At 41.7% G+C, this 24017-nt stretch overlaps 1 protein-coding gene and 1 pseudogene across 2 annotated transcripts in view; both read right to left on the bottom strand.

The window, feature by feature from the left end:
* The window catches only part of LOC141146973 (acetylcholine receptor subunit alpha-1-A-like), a 41310-nt gene extending 32580 nt beyond the window's left edge, over nucleotides 1-8730 (bottom strand). The window contains exon 1 of one of the 2 annotated variants that reach the window (XM_073633859.1): nucleotides 8311-8730. In XM_073633859.1, the coding sequence (XP_073489960.1) occupies nucleotides 8311-8433 (123 nt within the window). In that variant the 5' untranslated portion in view covers nucleotides 8434-8730. The remainder of the gene's footprint in view (nucleotides 1-8310) is intronic. The other variant, XM_073633858.1, reaches the window with a different exon arrangement.
* Nucleotides 8731-10276: 1546 nt separating this feature from the next.
* LOC141148074 (intelectin-1-like) overlaps nucleotides 10277-24017 on the bottom strand; it is a 51972-nt pseudogene continuing 38231 nt past the window's right edge.

Here is a 24017-nt window from a genome sequence, read left to right as displayed (position 1 = left end):
GTGAGAGTTGTCCTCATCTGTAATTAGTTCCAGTTAGAGTATCCCACTATTCCCTTCTCCCATCCAAGTTCCAACTATAAATACCAAAAAAAAACAAACCCCTGGATTGATTATTGGATAAGCGTATTCAATGAGAGTACGGGTGGTTTTGTGAAAACCCCTAGTAACTGGCTGCAAGATAATAAGATGGAGACCCAGGGAAGTGTACACACAGCAATCCCTACAGGGAGCAGTGCTACATATAGTTTGCCTGGACATAACCCCCCCCCCCACACACACACACCCCATGCCAGAGGGTGGCATTCAGCCCCTTAAGATTAGGCTTTAGGAGAATGTTTTCCTCTCCATCTCCCTTTATTTCCAACTTCTAGGGGGTGTTGGGTAGGTCCTATTGGGAGGTTGACTCATTTAATGTTTTTTGATTCATTTACTGACAACTGATTAACACAGATTTATTCCTGATTTGTTTGTCTCAGGGCTTTTGTATGTTCCTTGCTTTCGCACATGGGGGATACCTGCCTTCTGGTTGTCTTGGTGTCCCAGATCCCAGCCTGGTGGTGCTGGGTGTTACCTTATGGGGTTATTCCCAGTGCAAACTAATTTTATTGTATGATTTTAGTCTCCTGCACTAATATTTTTGCAGTAAACCATTTGACATGTATGTTTTTTTTCAAGTGTTTTGTTTATAATATTAGGTTATACTGCATAGCGACTGGCCTCTCTACTCTGTATCCTCCTGATGAGGCAGGTATTAACTCCCACCAAATGCGTAGAGGAAAAATTTTAATGAAGAATGATGTTGGACAATGATGATGGATAAATAGAGGTCAAGAGGATTTATTGTTCCATTCTGAAATTATTGTATTAGCAGTAGAGAATCTTACTATAGAAAAGAAGATGATTATGCAGGTTCTCTTTTATACGTGCATAGACCTTTATATGTTTGACTTTAGCTTTTGTATGAATAAAAATTACAAAGGGGTGTGTATCCCCCCTAATTTTATATTTTGTATTGTGGTTTTCTCTGGGGCACCTCAAAAGTCAACTTTTGGTGAGGATACGAGGTTTTCAATTTGAAATGCTGTAGAATTGAATCATTGGTATCGGGGATGTGAGTGGGGGGAGTAGAGTGTAAATTATGAGCATAGCTAATTGCTAGTATCCCTAGTCTACTGTTTATATGTCCTGACCCAAATGGCTTACAGAGCCTGCAGTATCCACATTGGTCTCTGTAAACATCAGAGATTTCCCCATAGACATCTGTGACCATGACTGACAAGAATGCAAAAAATGATGGCATTGCTGTGACAATGACACCCAAGTAAGAGAGATATTGGGCTCATTTATACATGCACCCCCCCCCCCCCAAGGGCAATCTGTGGAGAATGGCTTTCCAGAGCCACTAATTTTAACCCCTAAAAACCCACACCACAGCGCTGCAACCAATGGCGTCCCTAGGGGGGGGGCAGAGGGGGCCCTGACCCCCCCCCAACATTATGCTGTGCCCCACCATGTGCCCCCCCCCCCCCCCCAATAAATTTTTTTTTTTTTTTTTTTTTTACAAAAAATCAATGTCAAAGAGGGAGAGAGTCCCCAGTCAGCTCCTGCGGGTGATTCCTCCCCCCTCCCTCTGCTTGCTGACACTGCATAATGTGAGCGCTCACACAACCACGGCCGCCCGATCTGCTCCTTCCCCTGCATCCTCATTGGCAGGGAGAAGAGCGAGTTGCAGGAAGGACTCCACCAGGACTCTCAGTTACTGCAGGGGCAGGACAGCAAGAGGAGGCTGGGGAACCCCACAGTGGCAGAACACCAGGGCCCGGAGGCAAGACAACCTTTGCAACCCTGATAGTTCTCCCACTGCTTTGGATCCTTATATTTTCTTGGTATGCTGGTGACATATATATCTTGTTTTCTGCCACCCTGGGGGGCCCTAATAAAGTAGGAAGGGAGCTCACTGCAGAACATGTGAAAGGGCCATTGTGGGGTCGTAGTAAAGGGCCCCAGTATATATTTATATATCTATATATATCTATATCTATATCTATATCTATATCTATATATATATATATCTATATCTATATATATCTATATCTATATAGATATATATATATATTTTATAGTTGCCCCCCTACTTTTGTCCCTGTCTCCCCATGTGCCCCCCCTAAATATGAAAGCTGGAGACGCCACTGGCTGCAACCACATGCATCACACTTGGTTCTGGGGCAATTGTGGCACGGCCCTGTTCCTCCCACAATATGCATCAAAGGAATCATTTTTGCCTGTGTGCACTCTCACCCGCTGCCTTTGCAGCTTAAAGGGGAGTGGTTGGGGGACAGTAAAAATTCACCACAACCATGTGTTTTTACCACCCTCCTCAATCGCAAAGATAAACAGGGCCAAAGGCAGGTTTATTTTACAGGTCCAGCCTGAGCAAGAACCATTAACCATCAAAAACAGCCAATTACAGGTAAGCATGTTAATTACATTTAAACTGTAACTTTATTTATATTTAACAGGTCTGCAAAATGATCCCATAGGTGGGCTTGATGAGCAAAATGTTGGTCCCGCCCACTTTATTCCATTAAGGGTTTGAAACATTTGTTTTTTTAAATTATTTAAGATTCAAATCCTAAGAGGTCCTGAGCTGGACCATGGAGGAGGAGCTGGAGGACAGTGCTGTAACATGGAAATGTCAAGTAGTGATTTTGAGAACTTTTCTTTTTTTATTTTCTTTTTTACATGGGGGTTAAGGGAAGAGATTAAAAAAATATTTAAATGGAGTTGAGCTTTAATTTTCTTGATATATGCATCATTTTGCAAGAATCTGATCCATGCACTGATATCAGTATTTGAAACATACGATTGATGTTAATGTGAAAATAATGACCATGACCATGCTGCAATAATGACCATGCTGTAAGAGTCTGAACGATGTGTACTGTATGTTAGGGAAAGGCACCAGAACCCCCACCCTCTCCCCCACCTTTCTCCTTGGAGCCCTGAGATGGCATTCATGTTCATTTTGGATAAAGTGAGAGATTTTAAGCTTTCATCATGCTTCTATAGCTGTCTGGGTGGAGAGATATTCCACTAAAGGGTTCACCGAGGACCGATGTGTCTCTTTCAGATAAGCTGGAAGTATACCTACTACAAGATTCTCCATTATCTATAAAACATTAAAAACATTCTTCTCACACATATTTTGAATGCTGAAAAGGAATGCATAACCGCTATGTGGAAAACATGGAAAAGGATAAAACCACTATAGGGAACAGTGGTATGTCAGAAAAACTGACATAGAACAAATGGAACAACTTCCTGCAGAAGACAATAGAAGGGTTTTTACCTTAATGCAGATAATCGCATACTAGCACATTATGTGAAACTTACCTGCCAACGAAGCCCTCATCGTCCCTGCTCAAGCCCACATCCATCTTTACCCGTCTTCCTTACAGGTCCGTGGGCTCCAGCGCTGTGATTGGCTGGAGCCGCACGCCGGTCACAGCACAGGCTTCTGAAGAAACAGCCCGGGCGACCGCTCCTTCAGAGCACATTCGCCATTTACATCATCATCGCAGTATACAGTAAATATCTCCTAAACGGTGCAAGTTTAGGAGATATTTGCAGTACCTATAGATAAGCCTTATTATAAGCTTACCTATTGGTACAAACATTAGAGGGAAGTTTACTTCCTCTTTAAAGAGAGGTATGGGCTTGTAAAAAAAAAAACATTTATACTCACCTAGATGGATGTAGCATCGATCCCGTGCTGCATCTGTCCCCTGCCGCTGATCGTTCAATGCTCAGCTTTCGGTGAGCAGAGAGCCGGTGACTGTAAGTCCCTGGCTCTCTGCTCTGCCCCTCCAGTGCTCACTGGAGTGCTGGGCTGTGGAGGCTGAGCCAGCTGCCAGTCCAGGCATCTGGATGGATCCTAACTGTTGGGATCTTTCCAAGAGCCTAGTTCGGCTGAGTGACGTCAGCCAACAGCGGACTTTAATTGTAATATGTGTCTATAATCCTGGTGCTGTCTTACTATGTTGATTGTAATTGTATGTTCTATCCTGTCTTTGTTTAAATAAAGAATAAATAAAAAGAATTACTCAAGACAGGAAGTAAAGGGCAAATCTTCCTCAGTGAGGAGACAGACAGTAATAAAATGCCGGCAGAGGTTTTAATTCCTCCCAGTTCTTTCCAACTATTAAGGAAGTGTTTGTTGGAGTTACTGTTTAATTTGAATGAAAACCTCTAGATATCTCCAGTATACTAGAACACATGTCAAAACACAGATTGGATGTTTCCCAATTACCATTCATGAAATGAAGGATAACTATGTGTTTCTCAGGTTTCTGGACTGCAGCTAAAAATACTCATTGCTTCCTTTCACCTGCAGCTGCCAGTCAAGCTTATCCTTTCTGCCTTACAGAAGTCTAAAATAAGTTTGCATTTGTTGTATAAACACAACATTAAATTTTTTTAGAAATTAGGTATTTAAGGCACTGTGATAAAAAAAAATTTGATCATGTATATTTATTTAGGATACACAAAATAAAAAAAGACAAGCTTATATACTACCTATGGCCATATAGTGGGGCAAATTTACTAGAGTATGTAGAGTAGAGTATGTTCACTCTTATTTCAATATGTCTTATTTTGTTTTAAAGAGAGGTACAAATACAGTTTACAAATCGATTCCCAAAAGCTGAGCAACCAGTATATCAAGAAAAGAGTGATCATAACAAGAATGCTACAAACAGCAAGGTGGCATGGTCAATGATTGGTCAATATAGCAAAACAGTGAAAGAGATGGCGGCCATAAGGCATCAGTCCGGTAATGGAGAATTAGGTCCGTTAGGAAGAGAAATAAGAAGAAAAGAGAACGGAAAGGAGGCGGGGAGAAGTAAGAGAGGAGCAGGAGGGTGTGACGCAGGGAGTGTTCAGCCCACTGGGAGGCCACTTATGTGGCTGTCAGGCTGGCTAAGAAAATCATTGGAAGTCGGTACTGGAGCCATGGGCACCAAATTTTAAGAAATTTGGTGTGAGTATTAGCAAAAATACTAGTCAATTGCTTGTTAATAAAAATGCCAACTAGGTGAGATTCGACTTTTGAAAAATGGGTGAATTGCTTCTTCCATGCCTTAGGGATTGTAAGTTTAGAAGATAGCAGAACAATTGGCATTTAGTAATGTTCAGTGGTTTAAAATGCAGGCGGTCCAGACCCTGGACCAGAAGAGGCCAAGCATAGGGCAGGTCCACCAAATATAAAGGACATCAGCAGGAACCTGGCATCCTCGGAAGCATAGGTCAGAGATTCCATGGAGATTATGAACTAGTCTGAAAGGGACCATGTACCATCTGGTCATCACTTTATAGGCGGATTACAGGGAAATACCAATGACAGAGCAGGAAGGGTATGTTCACTTCTCAAAGGGAATGAGGTGAAACAAAGTGAAAACTCACTTTGCACAAAACCTTTATTGAAGCCAAGCTCCTAGAATTACTAAGGAAATACATATGTATCCTAAGCACTGCAATGATTAAATGCTTGTTAGAGGTAGAGCAATAAGGTGTAGGTCTTGCCTTATTCCTCACCCTGCGAAGCTCCCCCATTTGTGAGACTGGTCCCCTGAAGCCTCTTCGTGAAAGACGCTCTGGCTGGCTGTTGAACAATGACAACATCAAGTACAATGAAGGCCCAAAAGCCTGAATTATATGTGAAGACGGCAATAGCCTTCTCGCAACCTGGACCAGAGTAGAGTAGCAGAACAAGGTGTAAGGTAAGTGTTACATCCTATTCCTCATCTCTCATCCCATTTCTTATTCCTCAACTCTTGCAGTGCAGGGGGAGGTGTAGGGGTTTCACTGCAAAGGCTGCTATATAAAACAAAAACAAAAAAAATGTTCATAATAATGTACGAAGCTGCATTCCTTGCATTAAGGCAAAAAAATGTTTAGGCATAAGTATCCCCCCACCCCCTATTTTACTTACCTGAGCCCTCATTCAATCCAGCGCTGTGCACGCCTGCAGCTCTTCTCTCTCCTCACTTCCTGCTCTCACTGCCTTGCTGAGGCAGCAGGAGCCATTGGCTCCTGCTGCTGTCAATCAATCAAAGCCAGTGATCAGGGAGCAGGGGGTGGGGCCGAGTCTCCCTGTCTGTATCATATATGCAGACAGGGAGACTCTGCAGCGAGCCCCCATTAGTGTCCACCTAGAAAGCGGCTTTCTATCTGGGCACTCACCAGAGGGGAGGAGCCAGTAGCACTGATGGGGGACCTGAGAAGAGGACGTTTGGAATCGCTCTGTGCAATTTCATTGCACAGAGCAGGCAAGTATAAACCTGTTTGTCATTTTTTTTTTTACATTTTCATTTACAATCACTTTAATCTTTCAGACCAACACATTTCATCAACAAATGTGTAAAGACAGCATATACCTCTCTAGATACAAAAAAAAAAAAAATGTAATGGTTTATGTAGGACCTAATGCTACATGCTGTAACAGATCAAAATCTTGCTACGTGTGGCCATTTATAATGTTCTGGAAGTAATCTTGACAAATGTAATTCTAGTATTGGGTAATTACTTGCTTGTTTATCTTTCTTTGCTTTACTTTTCTTGCTCTGACTTGTGGTTGTTTTTTTGCTTTTCATTTTACTCATAAGCATTAATAAAAAATAAAGTTTTGATACTAAAATATGCAAGACTATGTTTACACATGCTGCTATCACCGTCACACCTATTTAAAGCAAACAATGGTCAGATTGTTTTCCAGAGACATTTGACAGATCGTTTTGCCTGCTTTAACCCTGTAAATGTCGCACCACATTTACATACTTGCATGTGGTTTTGGGGTGGCCCCATTCCCTTGAATGGGTCTTGTTCCACAGTGGCATAGCTCCCAACTGTCCCTGATTTCGAGGGACTATCCCTGATTTGGAACAATGTCCCTCTTTCCTCCTCATTTGTTCCTGATTTTGGTCTGATCTATATAGTTATATATAAAATGCACTTTTTATCTTTCAAAAAGGGTTTCTCAGTGCTAAACCTTTTATCAAAATTCTAAATGGCTGCATTTGTAAATTTTAAAAGCCAATATAAAGGTATAGTAGTAGTAAAAAAAGCACTTGTGGATTTAGTTTTTTTTTGGTTATTTCTCCTTTTAAGAGGGTGTGACAGGGAGTGTGTTCTATGCCTACATACGTTTGGTAGTAGGTGTCCCTCATTCCCATCTCAAAATGTTGGGAGGTATGCACAGTGGTACTGCCTGGAAAACACAACAAGGAGGATCATCTTTGCCAAGGCATACATCGCATCCACTGCTTCTGCAGCTTAAAGAGGGGCAGTTGGGAGCGATAAGAACGCAGCTTAAATGTGTTTTTACTGACTCCCAACTGCTAGTGTAAATGACTTCTTAGGGTTTGCTATTGGCCAGTACACTTATTCACCATGTTCTTTTTAAAAATTTAGGAAATACTGTCAACATCCACTTATGAAGCTTGAGTTGCATACATTTATACACACATTAATAAAATAATGGAAGGACATTTGCTACGTTCTCAGTCAGATTACTCTTGAAGTCTATTTTCTTCTGCTGCTGTATATTTCAATAATGTACATACAAATCCAGACCCCGTCTTTTGCAGACAGAATGTAAGTGCTCGCTCCACCCACTCAGTCATCATCCTATGTCTCTGGATTATGTTCCAAAATGGAATGCACGATTGTCCATGAAGACAGAGGACCTCTAACAATGAGGATCTCCTCAAAAAGAATACAACTATATTGCTGAGGATAAACAGAACATGACAATTCTATGTGAGCTGTCTGATAGAAATATAGGCTTTGTTGCCCATAGAAAGTCAGAATCAACTTTATTCTTCCTTTACTGCATAGGGACAATGCAGACTATCAGATGATTGTGGCCAACAAGAAAAGTTTTCTTTAAGACATACATTTTATAAAATTCAAAGTGTGATAACCAAATGATTTTCCTAAACATAACTCAGCTAAAACCAAACATAGGTGTACTTAAAGTGCAAAAATACACTCTACTGCAAACCGAGAGTTACCTAAAGCAATAAAATTACTGACTTGCAATAGGTTAGGTTGTGAGTTTTACATAAACGTACAAATACTGATTAAGTGGACAGGCAAAAACAAGTGTAGTATTAGACAGATGTGGAGTGCCTATATGAAAAATGCACATACATTTCTAATATAAAAGGTAATTGCATTATTAATCTATTTATCTATTTCATCACTCTGAAATTGGCATCCTTGTGGGTGTAAAAAGTACAATCCGTTCAGTACCTGTAATGAGGAGAATAAAATGTATGACAGTAAAATCCATTTCCTCGCAGCTCTCTTGGCTCCCACTCTCTGGTTACAAGTCTTTAGAGTCCCTGTAAGGGGGACGGTCCCTGTGTATTCCATTCCACTATGAGCAAGAACATAACTGGACTATTGTGGCTTCACACCTGTTCAGCCAGACAGCTGAAGGTTAGGAAATATGTGGTGAGGGATTCACTGAGATATCCCGTTTACAAATTGTTGTTGTGTTATTGCGGCGACGCACATGAAGCCTTTTTTTTTTTTTTTTAATAATTTTATTTAATAAGTGAGAATGCAATTGACAATCATAAGGCTGCAACATTTGGTCAAGAAAGATGACACCATTTAACAGTCATGGAGCAAGAATTTGCAGAAGGGTCATTACAGTTGACCAATGAAAACTTGAGATTACAGTCACATGAGAGAATCAAATAATCAGTACACCTGTTAAATGGCTGCTACTGCGGCAGCCATGAGCTTGTTAATAGCCCTTCACACTTTGGACCTATGTAGTATGTCCAAAGGGCTCAAGTGGTTAAATCAAACTTGATATTAGTATTACAGGCTGATGTCTCCAAAACCAATCACTGTTACTGTCTGCAGCTGAGTATCTGCAGAATCAGTCTGCTGTTTTGCACCTGGGTCTGATGCTTGATTTCTGTTCATCTGTGCAACTCATTTCAAATTCCCCAAAAATCCCCACAGGTCTTTTCCATCCGTATATTTAGAGAAACTCACACTCCCCCTGCTGGTGCCTGAAGAAAAGTGCTGCTGAACACTTTCAGAGGTCATGTCCAGGAAAGCTATGTAAATCTGCTTAGGGCATTCAGGAGTTACCTAAAATAGACCTCTCTGAGTATCCCAGGCTCCTGTACCTGTGATCTTTGTTCCAGGTCTGAGATTCTTTTACGACCTCTGCCTGTTTCTCTATGGTTCTTGTAATCCACCTGCCCTGACCTTTTTGCTGTTTGACCACGACCTTTAACTGAGGGCCACAACCTGGGAGCCATCCATAGCAAAGGTCATTATCCCATGCTGGGTGTTTGGTGAACACTCTTTGAAGTCTTTAGACTCTTCTTTAGAGCCAACATTCACCTGGCGAGACAGAGGGCAGAAGATGTAAATTTCAATTTCTAAGACCACACTCTCACTGATCACTGCTTAGTCTACACTAACAAATGGTAACCCATTGACATGGCTATCACACATCTGATCATCATGGCAGCTAATCATGGTGATCACATGACCTTTGTAAAAAAAAACCCTGTTGGCTTCAGATGCCAATGTGCTTTTTAAAGAGAAAGGCGCAGTGACAGTTGAAGCCAGTACACTTCACCTGTAAAAGTATTGTACTTGAAAGTGCTTGACCTCACTAGTCCCTCATTCGCTGATGCTAACACTGCTACATTTGGTCTGGGCACTCAGGCTTCAGTGAGCCCTGGTGAAAGGGTTAATCACTAACTGATATACATTTAGTAGGTCTAATGGAGAGTCTGTTGCTTGCATTGAGGTCAAACCTTACCTACCCCTGTGAGAGGTGAACACTGTGCTGCACTGTTATGCAGGAAGCATAGCCTGAATACATAATGAGCAAATATGGCTGCCCCATGTACATATATTTAAAGACTATACACAGAAACAAGGTTTTTAATACATTAGTCTTTATTGATAGACTTTTTTAAATTTAGATGACTATACTTACATTCTATATAAAAAGCTATAAAAATGATTATTTCTCTTTAATAGACTGCAATGCTCCTGCAGTCTGACTTATCCCTTCCCTACTATGTTCTAAAGAAGAAAACTTTAAATCCATTTAATATTTATACAAGCTATTGGCTTAATACAATATATAATACAATATTACAATTTGGATATTGAATTTAGAATGCTATATTTGTGGTTGAACAGAAGCTGGTTAGTGGTGCTATATTTGTGCAGGAGCTTAGCGGTAAAAGATCAGTACAGCGGCCTCTGTTAATTCTTTGCTAGAGCTCCAGCGATAGAGGGCGCCAGCACCATTCCAGTCAAAGCCTAGGAAGTCTCCACATTGCAAAGAGCTCTCTGGAAAGTAGCCAGCTCCTCCAATGCAGTACTGTAGAAGAAGAAGTGTAATCATACATCATTATATATGGCCAATAATGAAAAAAAATATTGACCCCATACTACCATAACCCTTTCACGCCTAAGCCTATTTCTGACATTTGTTGCGTAGCTAGCTGCCATAACCCCGGTATCCTCTTTTTCAGTGAGCGGTCCAGTTTCATATAAAAGTGGTCTCTGAGGCGGATTCGCTGCAAGATCACTTTTATTGGTAATGGGAGTAAAAAATGCTGCGAGAGGTTGGCAACCTTGGTACATGGATGGAGGGGGGCATTCTCTGATGTACTACATACATAACTTACAGTGGTTCTAAGGCCTCAGAGTTTTTTTTACCCTAATGCATTCTCTGCATTAGGGTAACAAACTTCCCACTGATTGTCCCCTCCCCATCCAGAAAAAAACACTTACCTGCCTCCTCTCACTGCTCCAGCGTTGTCCCGGCTGCAGCACCATTCTCCTTTCCTCCTGGTCTCACAGGAGACATTGGGGAGAGTAGGAGCCATTTCCTCCTGCTGCTGTCAGTCAAACTCCTGTGAGGAGGGAGCAGGGGCATGGCTTACTGGCATTGTTTGTGTATCTCTAGATGCACACAGCACAGCTTGGAAGCTTGCCCACATGCATGTCTCCATAGACATGGTTTGCTAAGGAAGCACTCATAGAAGGAAGGAGCGGAGAGCACCAGCAGGGGACCACCAAAGAGTGGGCAAGGGATCACTTGTGCAATATCATTGCACAGAGCAGGTAAGTACATATTTTTTTTATTTAAACTAAAAAAAGCCTTTAATATCACTTTAAATTGTCCAGTGTATATACAGTGGATATTGAAAAGAAATACCCCCCTTTAAAATAATCACATTTTATTGCTTTGCAGGCTGAAATGAAGACATACACAGTTTTTATTTTATCCAGCTGTATTTACTCAGTGCAAGTTATAACATCAAAGTGAGAAATAACACCAACATGTCAGAAAAAAATAATAAATACATTTGAAAACAGAATCACTGAGTTACAAAAAAGGATCACCCCCTCCTAAAAATTACTTGTAAACTCCATCAGGTGTAGCTAATCACCTTCTCAATGGCACACAAAGCAATTTGACATTCAACTGTGATCAGATATGGTCATTTTGATTAGCTCAGCATGAAAAGAGCTTTCCTGGAGCACATCAGTCACTGGTAGTGCAACTGAAGCAAACAATCAACTATGGATGGCAAAGCACTGTCAAAGATCTCTGGGATAAAGTTGTGGACAGGCGAGTCCGGAGATGGATACAAAAAAATGTCATAGGCTTTATCAATGCCTAGAAGCACAGTGAAATCTATTATTAAGAAGTGGAAGGTATTTGGTACAACACAGACCTTCCCTGGATCAGGATGTCACTCCTAACTGGATGAAAGAGCCAGGAGGAATAGGTCAGAGAGGCTACCAAGAGGCCTACAGCCAGGGCTTTTTTTCTCAGACAATAGGTGCAGGAACTCCCCTTTTCCAAATCACCCCTTTTCCCCGCCCATACCCACCTCCGAGCACCCGTCCCTTGGTTCCATCCCCTACCCACCTCCCAGTACCTTCCCTTTTAGACAATACAGAACCAAGTATCATTTTGTGGTGCTAAGTAATTTGTATGGAATTTGGTAATGATATCAAGGAAAGCAGTAAAATAGATCCCCTTCAGTCAGCAACAATACATCCCCCTAACAACAATGTACCACCCACAACAAACCCCCCCCCCCTCCAGCAACAATAGACTCCTGGCAGCATCAACAGATCTCTGCACAGCCAGCATTAATAGACTCTCTGGCCATCAACAATAGACCCCTCCCCCAGCAGTAGATCTCCTTCAGCAACAACTGACCCCCCCAGCAACATAAGACTCACCCCTAGCAACAATAGGTCCCCCACCAGCAACAACAGACCTCCTCAGCAACAATAGACCCCCCCTGCAAAAATAGATCCCCTCCAGCTAGAATAGATCCCCCAGCAGTGAGCATCAATACCCTGCAGCACACCCCAGCACCCCTTGCCATTATATACAGTCAGTCCAGGAGGTGCCGGAACTGCGTTCCAGCTGAGAAAAAGCCCTGCCTACAGCAACTCTAAAGCAGTTGCCGGAATTTATGACAAACAGTGGTAATTGGGTACATGTGACAACAAGATCACAAATTCTCCACAAATGTGGCTTGTGTGGGAGGGTTGCAAGAAAGAATCAATTCCTCAAGAAAGGCCACATGCAGTCATGACTGAGCTTTGCCAAAACACACGTTGAAGATTCTGAAGACACATGGAAAAAGGTGTTATGGTCAACTGAGACTTAAACTGAATTATTTGGCCTCAACACCAAATGATATGTCTGGCAGAAATCCACGACTCACGCAGTTGGGCTCTCAATCGAAGCACTATGAGATCGCTCTGGGTGGCCCTTTCCTGAGTCTTGGATCTTCCTGTACATTCTCCCCCCCTGCCCAGCCAGTAGGCTCGCTTCTCCTCTCTGCCAATCGTGCTCCTCCCGCTTCCGGATTGCCCACCCTTTTTTGAGGCCAATTAGAGCCTCATGGCCCGTACACACGATCCGAATATCGTATGAAAACTGTCGTCTGAGGAAGAATCGTACGATTTTCGGATTGTGTGTATACTACTTTCGAGAGCCGATCACGACAGTTCATTTGATATTATTCAATCGTACAACCATGAAAATTTTCCTCATACGATACCAGATCGTACGATTTTCGTTTAGTCAGTATAGTTGTCATCTGAAAATACAGTACAAATACATTACAACACATGACATCACTTCCGATTTTTTTTTCTGTCGTCCGAGAATTTTCGTGACTTTATTTACCTATTCAATTTCTACTTGCGACTATTAAGTGAAAAAGGTTGTACAATCTGTCGTACGAAGGCCCGTAGACGTGGTGTATCTGGATTTTGCAAAAGCATTTGACACAGTTCCCCATAAACGTTTACTGTACAAAATAAGGTGCGTTGGCATGGACCATAGGGTGAGTACATGGATTGAAAACTGGCTACAAGGGCGTGTTCAGAGGGTGGTGATAAATGGGGAGTACTCAGAATGGTCAGGGGTGGGTAGTGGGGTTCCCCAGGGTTCTGTGCTGGGACCAATCCTATTTAATTTGTTCATAAACGACCCGGAGGATGGGATAAACAGTTCAATCTCTGTATTTGCAGACGATACTAAGCAAAGCAGGGCAATAACTTCTCCGCAGGATGTGGAAATCTTGCAAAAAGACCTGAACAAATTAATGGGGTGGGTGACTACATGGCAAATGAGGTTCAATGTAGAAAAATGTAAAATAATGCATTTGGGTGGCAAAAATATGAATGCAATCTATACACTGGGGGGAGAACCTCTGGGGGAATCTAGGATGGAAAAGGACCTGGGGGTCCTAGTAGATGATAGGCTCAGCAATGGCATGCAATGCCAAGCTGCTGCTAATAAAGCAAACAGAATATTGGCATGCATTAAAAGGGGGATCAACTCCAGAGATAAAACGATAATTCTCCCACTCTACAAGGCTCTGGTCCGGCCGCACCTGCAGTATGCTGTCCAGTTCTGGGCACCAGTCCTCAGGAGGGATGTACTGGAAATGGAGCGAGTACAAAGAAGGGCAACAGAGCTAATAAAGGGTCTGGAGGATCTTAGTTATGAGGAAAGGTTGCGAGCACTGAACTTATTCTCTCTGGAGAAGAGACGCTTGAGAGGGGATATGATTTCAATTTACAAATACTGTACTGGTGACCCCACAATAGGGATAAAACTTTTTCGCAGAAGAGAGTTTAATAAGACTCGTGGCCACTCATTACAATTAGAAGAAAAGAGGTTTAACCTTAAACTACGTAGAGGGTTCTTTACTGTAAGAGCGGCAAGGATGTGGAATTCCCTTCCACAGGCGGTGGTCTCAGCGGGGAGCATTGATAGCTTCAAGAAACTATTAGATAATCACCTGAATGACCGCAACATACAGGGATATGTAATGAAATACTGACACATAATCACACACATAGCTTGGACTTGATGGACTTGTGTCTTTTTTCAACCTCACCTACTATGTAACTATGTATCATGTTCAGACTCTAATCATGTGCTTAAAAAAAAACGCTATTGCAATCCATGCGTCCGGCGCCCTGCATGTAGATTAGGGGCCAGGCGCATGGATTAGGGGGGCAGCGCCCCTCACCGAGTGCCCGCCACTGCCTTTCAACATGACAATTACCCAAAGCACACAGCAACAATCACAACTAGGAGAAAAAGGTGAATGTCTTTGCATGGCCTAGTCAGAGTCCAGACTTATACCCCATTGAAAATCTGTGGTGTGACTTGAAGACTGCAGTCCACAAACAGTCACCATCAAATTGAACTGAACTTGAGCAGTTCTGCAAAGAGTGGGCAAATATTGCAAAGTCTAGATGTGCAAAGTTAGTAGGGACATATTCCAACAGACTAAAGGCTGTAATTAAAGCAAAGGGTGGTTTAACAAAATACTGACATAAGGGGTTGATCCCTTTTCCAACTCAGTGATTCTGTTTTTGAATGACATGTTGGTGTTATATCTTTCACTTGGATATTATAAGTTGCAGTAAGTAGATACAGCTGGATATAACAAAAACTGTGTCTGTCTTCATTTCAGGCTGCAGAGCAAGAAAATGTGATTGTTTTAAAGGGGGTGATTCTTTTCTATACCCACTGTATTATTTCTCAAACAGTTAAGTGGATTTAGCGGGAATTGAGAGTTTTCACTTCCTATCACTGGGATGATGTGCTGGTGTAGAGCCTACATAGCTGAGAAATAAGATATGATAGCAAATCAGCAGATTACCTGCATGATGCTTGTTTAATAAGTTATCTGAAATGTTTTATTTACAAAAAGTATAGACTTTAGTTGCCAGTCAGTCCAATGTAGGAACTACCTAATGGCCAACAAATGTGTTCCTGCTCAGAAATAGCTAGGAAAAAAAGGTGGTAACAATATTTAGAGACCCATTGGCTGCCCACCATCTAGATTGTGTCCAGTGCATTTAAAGACAACATGGAGATGACATCTGGTGGGGACAGGGGCTCAGTTTCGGTGACATGAGCAGAGAAATATCTGCAAAGTATCCCATGGCTATCTGGATCTGCCGCTGAAAATCACTGCAAATGAAACATTATACAGTGTCACTGCAAAGCAGCACAAAACATTTTCAAAAACAACATGGCTGTTCATATTTTCAGATTATAGTAGAACTCAAACCTTTCTCCTGGCGGACCTCTGTGTCACAGTTTTGAAATGTACTTACTGGTGTACCAGAAACTGAGCTGTACATTGATTGCCTTGTTAAAGCCTTGACTGCCATATCATTTAGTGTTTTACTCTGACTGAGGAGTCCAGCCTTTTTTCAAAATGTAGCTTAATTTTGTCAATAGATTAGTGAGTAAATGTTATATCTTTAACAGAACAACTGTTGCATTTATAAGTATCAGGGTTTCCAACTGTCAGTAAATTTACAAACAGTTTGCAAAACCCGTAATTTTTGCATCTGCCCATGAATGTCCAAAATGGACATGTGCAAAAATTACAGATTTACAAACTGTTTGTAAATTTACTGACAGTTGGCAACTCTGATAAGCATGTGTGATTGATTGATTGATTTATAATAGATGAGATTGTATTAGAACATTCTTTGCCAGTTATGTTCGTGCCATGGTGAAAAATGAAATGGTGTGATAGGATGCTGGTTTTGAAATGACACATTTATGTAAATCTCACTGCCTTAAAGCGGTTGTATACCCAGAAGAAGGAGAAAAAAAAAATTCTACAAAGGCAAAAGTTTAATGAGCTAGTATGCACCATTATGAAATACCTTAGAATGAAGCCCTCCCACACTGTCTCCCAGTCACCACTGAGGGAGCTGACATTTTGCCTTGGCGATTCTTCCGGGTTCGCGTCTTCGGTGCTGTGAGTGGCCGGAGCCACGATGACATCACTCACACGTATACGCACGGGAGCCCTCCGTTCCTGCAAGTTTCGGCACGATACACTGGACCTTTGCCGGACCTTCACTGCGCATGCAACGCTGACGTCAGTGGTTGCATGCAGGCTGAATAGCTCCTAAACTGTATAGGTTTAGGAGATATTCATTTTACCTACAGGTAAGCCCTATTATAGCTGAAAATTGGTCTGGGCAGGAGGGGGGTTTAAGTGCCCAGTAAGCAAGAGGTTAACGTGTTTTACAGTCAGGAGCTCCAATCATAGAATGCTGGGTTGGTTTAAGTTTCCTTATCTGTGAATACTCTGTGTACTTTTGTTCCTTTTTTGAAGTCTTCATGGGTGTCATGGGTGTTGTTTTCGTTTTTTGAGTCATTCTTTATTATTTAAATTCATTATTTTGAATAAATTTGTAACTTCGGAAAAATTTTAATTTGTTACGTTCCATTCGTTTAGATGCGGTATTCGGAAATTTGAAAATCTGAAATAATAAGGCCACTTTCACACTGAGGTGCTTCTAAACTGCCAGTAAAAACACTAAGCGCTTTTGAAGAGCTTTTCAGGCACTTTTGAAGAGCTTTCCATTCATTTCAATGGAGATGGGAGTTTTTCAGCGCACTGCCCCAGTGTGAAAGCATTCATTAATTTTAATGGAAATAGGTTTTCGTGAGCTTTTCAGGCGCTTTTTTTAGCGTGAAAGCACCTGAAAAGCGCCTCAGTGTGAAAGTGGTCTAAAACTAACTAACTAAGACCCCTTTAACACTAAGGCGCTTTTCAGGTACTTTCACACTAAAAAAAGCGCCTAAAAAGCTCAAGAAAACCTATTTCCATTAAAATCAATTAATGCTTCCACACTGGGGCAGTGGGTTGGCAGCGCAATGAAAAAACACCCCTCTCCATTAAAATGAATGGAAAGCACTTCAAAAGCACCTGAAAAGCTCTTCAAAAGTGCCTGAAAAGCTCTTCAAAAGCTTTCAGTGTTTTACTGGCAGTTTAGAGACGCCTCAGTGTGAAAACGATTAAATTATAGGTACTGGAATTTCCTTTCAAATTAGGCTGTTTATGAAGGAAATGAATGGAACGTAACAAATTATTAATAATAAATAATAATAATAAAATGCTTTATTAATATTTTTATTTATTGCCATTAATTAGTTACGTTCCATGCGTTTAGATGCGGCATTCGTTTTTTCAGATAATTCGTAACTTCGGATAAATTCGTATTCGTTACGTTCCCTAACAGACAGATTTGAAAGGAAATTCCGATACCTATAATTTAATAGTTAGCAATAGTTATTATTATTAGTTAGTTAGTTATTCATTCAGATTTTCGAAATTTTCGGGTTTTCGATTTTTTGGATTTTCGTTTTTATTTTTGGATTTTCACTCTTTTGAATTTTCGGATTTTCATTCTACTTTTCGAATTTACAAATTTTCAAATTTTTTAATTTACGAATTTTTAGAAAAATTTGTCAAACGGGTTTTCGTTAATTAGAATATTTCCGAATTAACGAATTTGTCAAATTTAGTCAAAAAACAAATTCGGGAAAAAACTCATTGCACATGTCTAGTTTTCATCTTAAAGTGACTGGCACCCATCTGCTCACATCCCATTGTTGCCTAAGGCTGGATTCACACCAGTCCAGTGCTAATTCCAGCTCCAGTCTCTGTGCAAAGAGAAAAAGCAGCTGTTCAGCGCTTCCTCTCCGTTGTAGCTGCGAATCAGCTGAGCAAGGAGAGGGGGAGGTATAATGAGGAGGGGGAGACAATGTCTGTTCACAAAGGAACGCATCTGCAAATCAGATGCGTTCCCATAGAAGAAGATGTGCCTGCAATTCGCACCGCACTGCCCAGGAAATGCACACGTTTTTTGGGCAATGCGGAGTGCGAATGCAACACACATATGTGAACCAGACTGATTGAAAGTAATAGATTTTAAAATGTTCTGCGAATTGGATGCGGTGTAAGCCACATCCAATTTGCATAGGTTTGAACCCAGCCTAAGTAATCACCACTCTAAACTGAAATGCCGGCCCACACCTGTCTCTGGGGGGCACCACCATGATTCCTGGAGTTGGGGGTGCTACATCTATTTTTTTAAACTGCTGCTTATATACCTGACCCATAAAAACGTCAGCAATACAACCTTTATGTGATGTTGCTCATTCAGAGTTAAAGGCTTTTGATAGAAAAGATGGATTATTTTTTATACTCTTGTGTACCCTCATTTGTACTTGATTACCACACATACAATATCTCACAAAAGTGAGTACACCCCTCACATTTTTGTAAATATTTTATTATATCTTTTCATGTGACAACACTGAAGAAATTACACTTTTCTACAATGTAAAGTAGTGAGTGTACAGCTTGTATAACAGTGTAAATTTGCTGTCAACTCAAAATAACTCAACACACAGCCATTAATCTCTAAACTGCTGGCAACAAAAGTTAGTACACCCCTAAGTGAAAATGTCCAAATTGGGCCCAAAGTGTCAATTTTTTTTTTTGTGGCCACCATTATTTTCCAGCACTGCCTTAACCCTCTTGGGCATGGAGTTCACCAGAGCTTCACAGGTTACCACTGGAGTCCTCTTCCACTCCTCCATGAAGACATCACAGAGCTGGTGGATGTTAGAGACCTTGCGCTCCTCCACCTTCCCTTTGAGGATGCCCCACAGATGCTCAATTGGGTTTAGGTCTGGAGACATGCTTGGCCAGTCCATCACCTTTACCCTCAGCTTCCTTAACAAGGCAGTGGTCGTCTTGGAGGTGTGTTTGGGGTTGTTATCATGTTGAAATACTGCCCTGCGGCCCAGTCTCCAAAGGGAAGGTGATCATGCTCTGCTTTAGTATGTCACAGTACATGTTGACATTCATGGTTCCCTCAATGAACTGTAGCTCCCCAGTGCCGGCAGCACTCATGCAGCCCCAGACCATGACACTCCCACCACTATACTTGACTGTATCCACAGTCACAGTCACAGACACACTTGTCTTTGTACTCCTCACCTGGTTGCCGCCACACACGCTTGACACCATCTGAGCCAAATAAGTTTATCTTGGTTTCATCAGAGCACAGGACCTGGTTCTAGTACCCCATGTCCTTAGTCTGCTTGTCTTCCGCAAACTGTTTGCAGGCTTTATTGTGCATCATCTTTAGAAGAGGCTTCCTTCTGGGACGACAGCCGATCAGATCAATTTAATGCAGTGTGTGGCGTATGGTCTGAGCACTGACAGTCTGACCCCCCCACCCCTTTAACCTCTGCAGCAATGCTGGCAGCAGTCATACGTCTATTTCCCAAAGAAAACCTCTGGATATGACGCTGAGCACGTACACTCAACTTCTTTGGTTGACCATGGCAAGGCCTGTTCTGAGTGGAACCTGTCCTGTTAAACTGCTGTATGCTCTTGGCCACCATGCTGCAGCTCAGTTTCATGGTATTGGCAATCTTCTTATAGCCTAGGTCATCTTTATGTAGAGCAACAATTCTTTTTTTTAGATCCTCAGAGAGTTCTTTGCCATGAGGTGTCATGTTGAACTTCCAGTGACCAGTATGAGAGAGTGAGAGCGATAACACCAAATTTAACACACCCGCTCCCCATTCACACCTGAGACTTGTAACACTAACAAGTCACATGACACCGGGGAGAGAAAATGGCTAATTGGGCCCAATTTGGACATTTTCACTTAGGGGTGTACTCACTTTTGTTGCCAGCGGTTTCGACATTAATGGCTGTGTGTTGAGTTATTTTGAGGGGACAGCAAATTTACACTGTGATACAAGCTGTACACTTACTACTTTACATTGTAGCAAAGTGTCATTTCTTCAGTATTGTCACATAAAAAGATATAATAAAATATTTACAAAAATGTGAGGGGTGTACTCACTTTTGTGAGATACTGTATGTGTAGATGTAGAGTGTGTGTTATTTGCATATTATACATTTAATGAGAAATGTGCTGTTAAGATTTCTCATGTGTGTGCTAATAATTATATTTGTGTACATGCTGTAGAGATGTGACATTTTAGTGTGGGAGAATCTTGAGTTGTACAAAATCATAGATATTATAGCTAGCCCCTTTTAAAAAAACACATTTTTAATTAATTTTATTTAATGTTAAATGACAAAATTTAGAAAATGAGGGTAGTGAATACTAGTGATTAGTACTGCACTCACAAAATTATGATTAACTCACTGTATGCATGCACAAGGCAACAATTACAGTTTTTCTCACACTGGTTACAACTTACATGTTCTGCATTGCAGCCGTTGGTGACCTTCATTCCAGGACATAAAGCAATTGCTGCATTTTCATTGTTAATTACTCGGAACTGGATAAAACCGCCAGTAATTTCATCTGCAGAATACAGTTTTAGATTCACTATTCATAGAAATTACTACTTAGATATATTTTATACGGTATATATAGGAAATACAGTATAATAGCCCATTGACAAGTCCATGGATATTGGCTTTAAATAATGTTTCTAGCAGTGGCAGCCCACCCATAGGGGGCGCAGAGGCGCCCCCCCCCCCAAAGCTACTGATCATAAAAAAATTAATACAAATAAAATACTGGCCCTTTAAGTGTGTGCGGGATGCCGGACACACAGCTGCTATGGGAATCATGACGTGGACAGTTATTTTTTTCAGATCCTCAGAAAGTTTTCAGAGAGAAAATAATGGTGGCCACAAGACAGTGGGGAGAGAAAATGGCTAATTGGGCCCAATTTGGACATTTTCACTTAGGGGTGTACTCACTTTTGTTGCCAGTGGTTTCGACATTAATGGCTGTGTGTTGAGTTATTTTGAGGGGACAGCAAATTTACACTGTTATACAAGCTGTACACTCACTACTTTACATTGTAGCAAAGTGTCATTTCTTCAGTGTTGTCACATGAAAAGATATAATAAAATATTTTTAAAAAATGTGAGGGGTGTACTCAGGGGCGGACTGATAACTCATGGGGCCCCCGGGCAATAGGAGATTATGGGGACCCCAGGCAATCAGAGATTATGGGGCCACACAGTATACACACACACAGTATACAATCACACAGTATACACATACATGTACACACAGTATACACAGACAGATGTAAAAAAAACACAGATTTATACATACTGTCCCTGGTTTTACTGAGGCTGGCAACCCTGATGGGGCCCCTAGTGGCCCAGGGCCCTCGGGCAGTGCCCGAGTGGCTCAATGGTCAGTCCGCCCCTGGATGTACTCACTTTTGGGAGATACTGTAAATGGCTATTTACAGTCATGCGTTACTAACAGTTTAATTTTTCAGTTTGCGCCACCCAAAAAAATTTTGAGCACCAGCCGCCACTGGTTTCTAGAGCTGTTACTCATGGCAAACAGTTGAATTTGATGTTTTATTTTTGAAGTGTGGGTCTTTGAATGACAGCAAGGTCTCTGCTCTAGGCAACTTGTTAAAATGTCCTTATCCCAATGTAGCCACCGTGAGTTGAGAAATTTGTGTAGGTTTTACTATTGGAAAGTGTGAATGCATAAGCCGGTCCACTACCTGGGTACAAAAAGGCAGAAGGTTTTGTAACCTTAATGCATTCCCTGCATTAAGAATGAAAAATCATCTGAATGCAGCTCCCCAGCCCCCTTATACTTACCTGAGCCTGGCCTCAATCAAGCGATGTGGCTCCCTCCCTCCACATTGGCTGAGAGACAGCAGTGGGAGCCATCGGCTCCCGCTGCTATCAATGTCAGCAAGTGAGGAAAGAAAGGGGTAGGATCAAGTCAAGTGGCTGAAGAGCTGGTGCAGTAAGGAGGAGTTTGGGTTCCTGGAGGACTGGGCCGACTTCTCAGTCGGTAACCGGTACTATAGAAGGGACGGACTGCACCTAAATGAGGAGGGTGCAGATCTGCTGGGAATGAAGATGGCCAAAAAGTTAGAGGGGTTTTTAAACTAGGCGATGGGGGGGAGGGTCCAGAGACAGTGATAGCCAGCGCCGAAGATATTCCAGAGGGTAGTATTGGGGGCATTAGTGGTAGGTTAACCAAAGCACAAAAACACAAGGTGAGTATAGTAGCAAGTCCTAGTTGCAATCTTGAAACACCCAATACGAGGACAATATGAGACCGGTCTAAACTATGTGGCATGTTCACCAATGCCAGGAGCATGGCGGACAAGATGGGTGAAGTGGAGATACTGTTGTACAAGGAGGATTTGGATTTTGTGGGAATTTCAGAGACCTGGTTCAACAGCTCTCATGATTGGCTGGCAAACATTCAAGGGTATACCCTATACCGCAAGGATAGAGAGGGTAAAAAAGGGGGAGGGGTATGCCTATATATCAAGAATAATGTACAAGCGAATGTGAGAGATGACATCACTGAGGGAGCTAGAGAGGAGGTGGAATCCTTATGGGTAGAGCTCCAAAGGGATGAAGCTAAGGGGAAAATAATACTGGGAGTATGCTATAGGCCCCCTAACCTGAGGGAGGAAGTGGAGACGGATCTCCTATCACAAATTGGATTAGCAGCAAGGATGGGAAGTGTTATCATAATGGGGGATTTTAATTATCCAGACATAGACTGGGCGGAGGGAACCGCGCATTCATTTAAGGCTCGCCAGTTCCTTAATGTCTTGCAGGACAATTTTATGGGTCAGATGGTAGACGCACCAACTAGAAATAAAACATTACTGGATCTACTGATTACCAACAATACAGACCTGATCACAGATGTGGAAATACGGTGCAATTTAGGTAACAGCGTTCACAGGTCAATTAGTTTTAGTATAAATCACACAAATAAGAAACATGAAGGGAACACAAAGACACTGAATTTCAAAAGAGCCAACTTCCCTAAACTACAAACCTTGCTAAAAGGCATAAATTGGGATAAAATATTAGGAACAAAGAATACAGAGGAGAGATGGGTTTGCTTTAAGAGCATATTAAATAAGGGCATTAGCCAATGTATCCCATTGGGTAATAAATTTAAAAGAGCGAACAAAAATCCTGGATGGCTTAACTCCAATGTAAAAATGCATATAAAAGCAAAGGAGAAGGCCTTCAAAAAATACAAGGTTGAGGGATCATCCTCAGCATTCAGACTTTATAAAGAATGCAATAAGAAATGTAAGGGTGCAATTAGGACGGCTAAGGTAGAACATGAAAGGCACATAGCGGAGGAGAGCAAAAAAAATCCCAAGAAATTCTTTAAGTATGTAAACAGTAAAAAAGGGAGGACAGACCATATTGGCCCCATAAAGAATGAGGAAGGACATCTGGTTACAAAGGATGGGGAGATGGCAAAGGTATTGAATTTATTCTTCTCCTCAGTCTTCACGAGTGAATCGGGGGGCTTCAGTAACCAAAACTGCAGTGTTTATCCTCATGACACAACACAGGAAGCACCTCCATGGTTAACAGAGGACGGAATTAAAATTAGACTTGAGAAACTTAACATTAATAAATCACCGGGACCAGATGGCTTGCATCCGAGGGTACTTAGGGAACTCAGTCAGGTGATTGCCAGACCGTTTTCCTAATTTTTACAGACAGTCTATTGACTGGAATGGTACCAGCTGATTGGAGAAAAGCCAATGTAGCACCAATATTTAAAAA

This window comes from Aquarana catesbeiana, linkage group LG06, assembly GCF_042186555.1.
Source record: "Aquarana catesbeiana isolate 2022-GZ linkage group LG06, ASM4218655v1, whole genome shotgun sequence".
Lineage (NCBI taxonomy): Eukaryota > Metazoa > Chordata > Amphibia > Anura > Ranidae > Aquarana > Aquarana catesbeiana.
This window is presented reverse-complemented; position numbering and strand designations above follow the sequence as displayed.